We start from the raw sequence: 9,262 nt of genomic DNA, 5'->3' as shown, positions 1-9,262 counted from the left end.
TAATAATACTAGGGTTAAAGCCTGTGTACACGGGCCAAAATGTCCCCCTCCAAGATCCCCCTTTACTCTAGGATCCCTCCCTGTACCTCCTCTGTCCTCCCCCTCCCAGCACACATTTTTTCTGCAGTGTAGCAGTCCCACCTGTTCCCGCCCCTCTTCAGCGATAGGCTGACCACCCGTCTCCCTCCAAACCCTCCCACGCCACCAAAATCGGCACCAGAGTGTCCCTCTCTGCTTCAGTACCTCTGCAAGACTATTTCTGCACTGCCCCACTTGTGGGGCATGCAGAAATAGCGCAATCTCGCTAAAAGTGGCAGAGGTCCTTAAGGGCTTAACGACCAGCGCCGTCCTTGCGCAGTCTTTACAGTCTTTACGGCGCTGGTCATTAAGGGGTTAAGGCCAGGTATGTTTGTCTCGTGCAGTCTCTACTGCGCATGACTGCGTCAAACAAACATACTTGGCCTTTTATTATATAGGATGTTCTTTCAGTATATGGCTCCTTATTTTTGTGACACGCCTGAATTTTCAACAAATTTGGAAAGCCATAAAAGTAGTCTTTCACTACAGGAAAAAAACAAATAAGTTAAGATATCTATATGTCCACTCACAGAGTACTGCTTAGTTATAAAAATAAAGCTTACAAATAGCAACAGACCTAATCAATGCAACTAACATTAAACTATAGGCCATCATAAAGGCTGTGACACACTGCAAGCGATGCGGCGCGAGGCAAAGCAGCTGCTTCTCATCGCTTCTTAAGTTCAGATATTTCATCTTTGAGCGCTCAGCTATGCGACCTGAGCAGAGTGCTCAGAGATGAAAAGACAGGACACACTGAGCGCGCACAGCCGCATCTTCACGCTGCGCGCCGTTCCAACTTGCAGTGTCACAGTCTTTACACAAATTATTTGTTTAAACACCACAATACAGTTAATTTTAATGAGAACAAGGATTTGTTGACATCATTTTGTAGCATAATCCACAAGCTCATGTTGCCAAAAAAAATTGGATTGAGTCTGCCTGTACAATGAGGGAATGTATTTTGATAAAGCCAAGACCCCCCACACACCCCACAGTGAACCTAGAGCACTGGGAAATGCCTGAAAATATTGGGGGGGCGGTTTGGGGGGTTATAATATTTTAACCAAAATAATTATAATTGGTTAGATTCTGATAGCTTGTCCTGCAAACCAATAGAATATTTCCAGTCAGGTCAACAATATGAGAGAAGTGACATAAGAAATAACAATTAAAATGATACATTTCTCCATAGATCAGATAGGCAGTATGCTTTGTCAAAAACTGCAGTGCTCCTTGCTGCGTAAATGAAGGATTGGTATCTGGTCAGTATAAAAACTGTTATTTGTTTGCATAGGTAGTATGAGTAAGTAAAACGAAAAGGGGTGGAATCTTTAGAGCTCATTTACAATTTCTGCATAATCTCAACTGCAAGAAAAACATTCAGGACACAAACTCTGAATAATGTAAATACTCAACAATGCGATTACGTGTCAACTAAATTTGTAAGTGCGGGTTTTATCTGTTGAATTATTTACGTTGCACTTACTAGAACTGAACAACAAACCGTTGCCCAACTTGCTGTTTTAAACCTGTCCATAAGCTCAATTGTGAATATTGTAAAACTTTATTTTCCTCAACACACTATGGCTCTCATTCCTACAACATAGAAAACATTTATTGACAGACAGAAAGATCCAATCCTTTTCAGTAACAAAGAGGGCCGTTATCTTAATAAATACATTAATTAATGTGTGCTCATTTCGCAGCTTTCCTCACCTGTTTATTTTGCCGGCTGTTGGTTACTCAGGGAAACCAACCAGAGAGAGGCGAGAACCGAGCGAGGAGTAAGAATAATGCATGAAGGCTCAGCACTGCCACCTGCTGGCAATAAAAAGGCACGGCAGGGCAAATTTACTAGCTTGCGGATCGTACTATTGGTTTAAAGTAAACTACCTTAGAACGTTTAGCATTTTGGAGAACTGTTGGATAACTGGCATCTGTCTGCGCTGACGGCCTGACGAATATTCGATAACGTTATCGCTCCTGTGCAGACTTTTACATGTTAGAATACGACCATTACAAATGTGTGTTTTTTATGTAATTAGCTTTTTTTTCTTTTCTTGTGCTTCCGAGTCTCAAAACATTCAACTACTGAATCACTCAGATTAGACGTGCTGAGAATTGACTCTCAACAGATTACTGGACATAAAAACACCGCACAAACACAAGTCTAAATTGCAATATTTATAACAGATTTATATATAATATAGTTATATTGTATATTTTACGTATGAAGTACAGCTAGTTATAAGCATAGCAAAATGCAATGCTGGCAGAAGACATTCTACATCCAATCCAATAGGTTTTGCAGAACTGCATCCTGGGAAATGTAGTCCTTGTGCTTTAACATCGTGCTGCAAATTGGCAGACACGTGACTTTGAGAACTTCATTTACCACACTCCGCTGTTTCTGAAGACGGTAGAGGCGTGCATGACTGTTGGGTGTCAAGTTAATGTGCAGAATAGATGAGGCCTGGGCTTTTGTAGGGCAACTTTAAAAGTGGTGTCTGAATAGCTCAGGATTTATTTAATTGGTTTTATACACAACTCCGGGACACCACGTTTAATTTATTTTAAGACACTTTTCTTCTAATGCTATACATATGAGATTTAAGAGGCTAGCAACATGTCCCAGTGCCTGTGGCGAGCGATAATTTGCAGACACATTGTTCTTAGATCGCCTTTAAACTACATTGATATTCTCTCGCAAAGAAAGGCTGCGGCTAGTAGCGTGGCATGCATAGGATCCCTCAAGGGCATACACTTGAGAAACCATGTCTGTGTCCTGAGACTTGCAAAGCAATCCATATGCTCAAGCAAGTCCTTCTTGCAGATAAAAGACACAAAGCAACACGATACACGTGTGTCTGTGCAAGCCAGGAGTGATGGGGCACCACAAACAACTACCCAGAAAGGTATTTGGGGATATATTGGTGTAGCATCGCAATGCAGTCCTATATAGCTAGGCTGACCATATTGCCGCTTTAAGAAGGAACACATATGAGCAGCCCTGAAAACAGCCCTGACATATGTATTTTTCATATGTGTCCCTTTTTAAAGCGGCAATATGGTCAGCCTATATATAGCCCAAGTAAAGATGGATGTTGTATTCACATATCTGGCTTTTACATATTAGATTTGTGGGGGTGGTGGGTACACACCTTATATAGGTTTTATTTTATGTTTAAACTTTACATAGTTGCAAATACTGTTGCCATACAGTGTCTGTAGCACTATTTTGTAGTTAATGCAGAAAATGAATACAAATAATAAATACATTAACACATCTGAACATAATTCTGATTCCCATATATGTGGCCTAACCCATCTTCACATTGTATGCATGCCCCTACCCCATTTAAACTGACTTAGCATAATATGTGTGTGTATATATATATATATATATATATATACACACACACACATACAGTGGATATAAAAAGTCTGCACACCCCTGTTAAAATGTCAGGTTTCTGTGATGTTAAAGTGAAGGTTAAGTTTCAGCATATGAAATACAGGAATGCATTCTTTAATATTACCCTAATCTAATCGCTAACTTTTTTTTCTTCTTTTTTTTCACAATTTTCTTATTTTTACATTGTTATCTCCCTACCTATGCGATCTCTAACTCCTCCCACACACCAGTTCCGGCTTTTCTTGTGTTTGACATAGAGAGCGGTCCCACCCGCTTTCTACCTCTCCTAAAGCGCGTTCACGAGGCTCAGTGAAACAGCGCATGCACCAATTGCCGATTTTACAGTGTTCTGCGCAAGCGAGAATGGGCAAGTTCTATGATGGATTCCTGAATATTTGGAATACGCATGCGCGAATCGTGAACGCTCACGGAAGCCAACAATAGCGCATGCGCACATGGTCAAATATGCGGATGACGTGCACTGACGGGCACCTAACGGCCAGAAATTCAATTGGCTGCTACAGAAATGTGATCGGCAGCAAAAAAAAAAATACAAATTAAGGGTTGCATTTGTGTACAATCGCAAATGGAACGATAATGATAACTCGGTTTGTAATTAGATTTAGAAAGAATCATGAATGAAAGTGATATTGATTTTGTGAAACCAATGAAATCCTGGATAGGCATAAATGTAAGTTTACCTTCACTTTAAAACATGAGACAAAGAAAAATAATTTCAGAACTTTTTCAACCTTTAATGTGACCTATAAACTACAACTCAATTGAAAAGCAAACTGAAATCTTTTAGGTAAAGGGAAATAAAATAATATGGTTGCATAAGTGTGAACACCCTTAAATTAATACTTTATTGAAGCACCTTTTGATTTTATTACAGCACTGAGTCTTTTTGGGTATGAGATTTTTTAGCATGGCACATCTTGACTTGGCAAGATTTGCCCACTCTTCTTTGCAAAAACACTCTAAATCTGTCAGAATGCAAGGGCATCTCTTGTGCACAGCCCTCTTCAGATCACCCCACAGATTTTGAATTGGATTCAGGTCTGGAATTGGATTCAGGTCTGGGCTCTGGTGAAGCCATTCCTTTGTTGATTTGGATGTATGCTTTGGGTAGTTGTCATGCTGAAAGATGAAGTTCCTCTCCATGTTCAGCTTTCTAGCAGAAGCCTGAAGGTTTTGTGCCAATATTGTCTGGTATTTGGAACTGTTCATTATTCCCTCTACCTTGACTAAGGCCCCAGTTCCAGCTGAAGAAAAACAGCCCCAAATCATGATGCTGACACCACCATGCTTCACTGTGGGTATCGTGTTCTTTTGGTGATATGCAGTGTTGTTTTTGCGCCAAACATATCTTTTGGAATTATGGCCAAAAAGTTCAACTTTGGTTTCATCAGACCAGAACACCTTTTGCAACATGCTTTTGGGAAACTTCAGATGTGTTTTTGCAAAATTTAGCCGGGCTTGGATTTTTTTTTTTTTTTTTTTAAGAAAAGGCTTCCGTCTTGCCACTCTACCCCATAGCCCAGACATATGAAGAATACGGGCGATTGTTGTCACATGTACTACACAGCCAGTACTTGCCAGATATTCCTGCAGCTCCTTTAATGTTGCTGTAGGCCTCTTGGCAGCTTCCCAGACCAGTTTTCTTCTCGTCTTTTCACCAATTTTGGAGGGACATCCAGTTCTTGGTAATGTCACTGTTGCACCATATTTTCTTCACTTGATGATGACTGTCTTCACTGTGTTCCATGGTATATCTAATGCCTTGGAAATTCTTTTGTACCCTTCTCCTGACTGATACCTTTTAACAATGAGATCCCTCTGATGCTTTAGAAGCTCTCTGCGGACCATGGCTTTTGCTGTAGGATGCGACTAACAAAATGTCAGGAAAGACCTACTAGAACAGCTGAACTTTATTTGGGATTAATCAGAGGCACTTTAAATGATGACAGGTGTGTACTGACTCCTATTTAACATGATTTTGAATGTGATTGCTTAATTCTGAACACAGCTACGTCCCTAGTTATAAAAGGGTGTTCACACTTATGCACCCATATTATTTTAGTTTTTTATTTCCCTTTACCAAAAAGATTTCAGTTTGTTTTTCAATTGAGTTGTACAGTTTAAAGGTCACATTAAAGGTGGAAAAAGTTCTGTAATGATTTATTTTTGTTTCATTTTTTTACATCAACCTGACATTTTAACAGGGGTGTGTAGACTTTTTATATCCACTGTGTGTGTGTGTGTATATATATATATATATATATATATATATATATAATACAAAATGAAAAAGTTAGGATTGAACACATTTCTAGGTCAATCAAAGAGGGACACAGGCTGCACATAGTTAGTCAAAAGCTTTATTACTATATAACTCTAAACAGGCCGTCTACCCTCCACCCTATTCCTAAAAAATGCAGTTTAGACCTAGTGAAGTACACCGATGTTAGAACTCGCCGGCCGGCTTTACAAAATCATGTGCAACATATATAATGTATCAGCTGTAATATTGGAAATCGCAAGAACTTGAGGAACAACTATATATATATATATATATATATATCTTTCTCTTAGTCCGTAATATTGTCACGGGGCCCCAAAGTTGCAGCTGTTAATAACGTCAAAGAAAGTTCAATTTCCAGGCTCATAAGTGTAAAAACACGCTCTGGTCCTGAACTTAATCCTCCATGTGTTAATACGATGTTACATCTTAGTTACAGCATTCATATATGTTATTTCATGCATTTGATTTAAATTCGTGAATAATTCAGATTCTGTCTCTTAAGAGAAAACACACAATGTACTCTGGCAGGACAGACCAGGCTGTCAACCGCAAGACTTTTTAGCCTGACCAAAAGATAATTTCAACTGTACCTGTTTCACAGTCAGATCAATGTGAAAGTCCTTTTTCCCTTTTACAACTGGCTTCTTTGCTTTCTTACCGCCATGTACGCTTCAGCGTTTCTCATTAGATGCAAATGCCGCTGGCTCTGTTCTCAGCTGTTCACCTTCCGTGCATGCTCAATCATGACGCGTTTCTCCCCTCCCACATAGGGCTAAGTGTCGGTACCTCATCAGATGTATTGCTTAGGGGGGTGTCGGACTTTATACTGCTATTGGCTCTCAAGTCCGCCCCTTTATCAGCATTCGCTTTCGTGACAGCTTATTTAAAACTATACAAATGTTTTCAATATGGTACTAAACTGCACAATAAGGGAACTGATCATTACTATTTACATTATTTACAACCAACATATTATGGCTTGTATCGGCACAGAATTATATTGCAAAATAATATAGTAACCTATTTACTGACACATTGTAATTTATTGTCTTATTACTTTAAACCTATTTACTATTATAGTAATATACTTTAGTTTAAATTTGGCCAATTGCAACAATATAATCACATATAAGGAGAGTAAATTTAGAGCTTACTCTAATAGCAAACACAATTATACCGAGTGGGATCGATTTCTTTAAGCCACTCCTTTTGCAACGACCCTCATTCTATTATAATCAAAGTGATATCAATCAAAAGTATGCAACATATATACATCAGTATAGATATTTTATGTGTCTTGTCGGTATGCATTTAGGAAGTTAATACACAGTGAGAAAATAACATTATAAGAAACATACATACTCTATTTTTTCATTTAAACCAGTTGGATTTAAGGTGTTTAATCTAACAATCCACCTCGACTCATGCTGTAAGATTATTCTATCCAAATGGCCACCTCGCCTATTCTGTTTTAGTTGCTCTATACCCATAACTTGCAGCTTATTATGATCTGAGTTGTGGTAAAGTTTGAAATGTCTTGCTATTGGACTGTCCATGTCCTCATTCTTGATATCATCTCTATGTTCACGGATTCTACTTTTCAACTCTCTAGTAGTTTTACCTACATAGAACTTGGGACATGGACAGTTAAGTAGATATATGACATTTTTAGAGGTACATGATATCCTTTCCCTTACATGATATACTTCTAGTCGGAGTGCTAAAAATGCTTGATCTTTTCATATATGTGCAATAGACACAGTGTCCACACGGTGCACTACCTACTTTGTGTTGTGTTGCTGTTAACCAATTTTGAGTCTCTTCTCTTTTAAACTCACTGTGGACTAACATATCTTTAATACTTGGAGCTCTCCTAGCTGTTAATAACGGATACTCTGATATGCATCCCTGGAGTGATGTATCAACAGATAGTATATGCCAGTGGCTGTTAAGAAGATGTTTCAACTTATTCCAATGTGAGTTATATTCCGTGATTAGTCTCACTTGTGTGTCACTGTTCGATTTCTTTTTCGAATATAGTAGATCATTTCTGCATGTCTTCCTTGCTCTCACCCAAGCCTTTTTGACTATTTTACGTGAATAGCCTCTGGATAAAAATCTGCCATTATTTGTGCCTGTTCCCCAAACACCTTTGTTGAAGAACAGCATCTTTTCAGCCTTAGAAATTGGCCTATGGGCACGCCTTTTTTCTGTGGCTCTGGGTGATGGCTTCTTGCCTGCAATAGACTATTCATTGCTGTTTGTTTACAATGAATATTTGTATGAAGTATGTTATCCTGTTTTGATATTTTTAGATCAAGAAAGATCGCACTATCTGTGCTGATACTATATGTGAGAAACAAGTTTAGATCATTATTGTTTAGAATTTTTACAAAATCATGAACAGACTTGTCATCTCCCTTCCAGAGAATTAAAATGTCGTCCATGAACCTCAGCCAGAGCACAATGTGCTTATCAACCCATTCTGAAAGTTCATGGAAGACATACTTAGTCTCCCAATAGCCTAGGTGCAAACATGCGTATGTTGGTGCACATGTTGCACCCATGGCCGTTCCTCTCAACTGTTTTAAATTTTTATGCACCTTGGGTATACAGTAGAACGTTGGTAGTACTGGATAAGGGTTAACTAATGACTGATGTTCCTTCACATTAATTAAACCATCACTTCTTGCTTTATTTAAGAGAAAGATTACCTCATTGCATGATTTATCATAATCTTGATGAGTTACTTTTTCATATTGCTCTCGCACAGACAGCTGACTATTTACTTCTTGTATATAGGCACTTTGATCTTGAATGACAATATTGCCGCCTTTATCTGACGGCTTGAACACCAGATCTTTCCTTTTCATAAGTTCTTGCAGCGCTTTCCTTTCACTTTTGCTTAGATTGTCGCTAACAATCCCTGTAACTCCTATCTTATTGACATCAACCTCTACACACTTTACAAAGGTTTGTATGCTAGGGGACAAGGATAATTGAGGCATAAACTTTGACTTTGGTTTAAAACTCGTTTTCATTGGATACTCTTTTTGTATCTGCTCATCATCCTGGTCTCCTAGCAGGGAAACTAAGTCCTCTAATGCTGACATATCTGATTCTGAAATATTGGGCTTTCTGTCCCCTTATGCTTCCACATCTTTTTAAGAAGAATTTTTCTTGCATATAAGTTTAAATCTTTAACAAATTCAAACTTATCTAAGGGGTTACTGGGACAAAAAGTTAAACCCTTTTTAAGTAGTTCTATATGTGCTAGATTAAGTTTGATAGAGGACAGATTCATGACCATTAGTTCATTAGTTGCATGTGCACCATTTCCCAAGAGGCTCTCTGTCTCAGTTACATTTGTTAGTACTACTTTGAAAGAGTTTAACTCTCAGCTGTGCGAGAGCAATATGAAAAAGTAACTCATCAAGATTATGATAAATCATGCAATGAGT

At 38.5% G+C, this 9,262-nt stretch overlaps 1 protein-coding gene across 1 annotated transcript in view; it reads left to right on the top strand.

Annotated features, from left to right (window-relative positions):
• The first annotated feature begins 2,478 nt into the window (after positions 1-2,478).
• Positions 2,479-9,262, top strand: part of TIMM21 (translocase of inner mitochondrial membrane 21) — a 97,466-nt gene continuing 90,682 nt past the window's right edge. The window contains exon 1 of the mRNA XM_053714866.1: positions 2,479-2,996. Within this exon, the coding sequence (XP_053570841.1) occupies positions 2,708-2,996 (289 nt within the window). The 5' untranslated portion in view covers positions 2,479-2,707. The remainder of the gene's footprint in view (positions 2,997-9,262) is intronic.

This window comes from Bombina bombina, chromosome 5, assembly GCF_027579735.1.
Source record: "Bombina bombina isolate aBomBom1 chromosome 5, aBomBom1.pri, whole genome shotgun sequence".
Classification (NCBI taxonomy): domain Eukaryota; kingdom Metazoa; phylum Chordata; class Amphibia; order Anura; family Bombinatoridae; genus Bombina; species Bombina bombina.
Note: the sequence above shows the minus strand (reverse complement) of the source record. Positions and strands in the feature narration are given on the sequence as shown.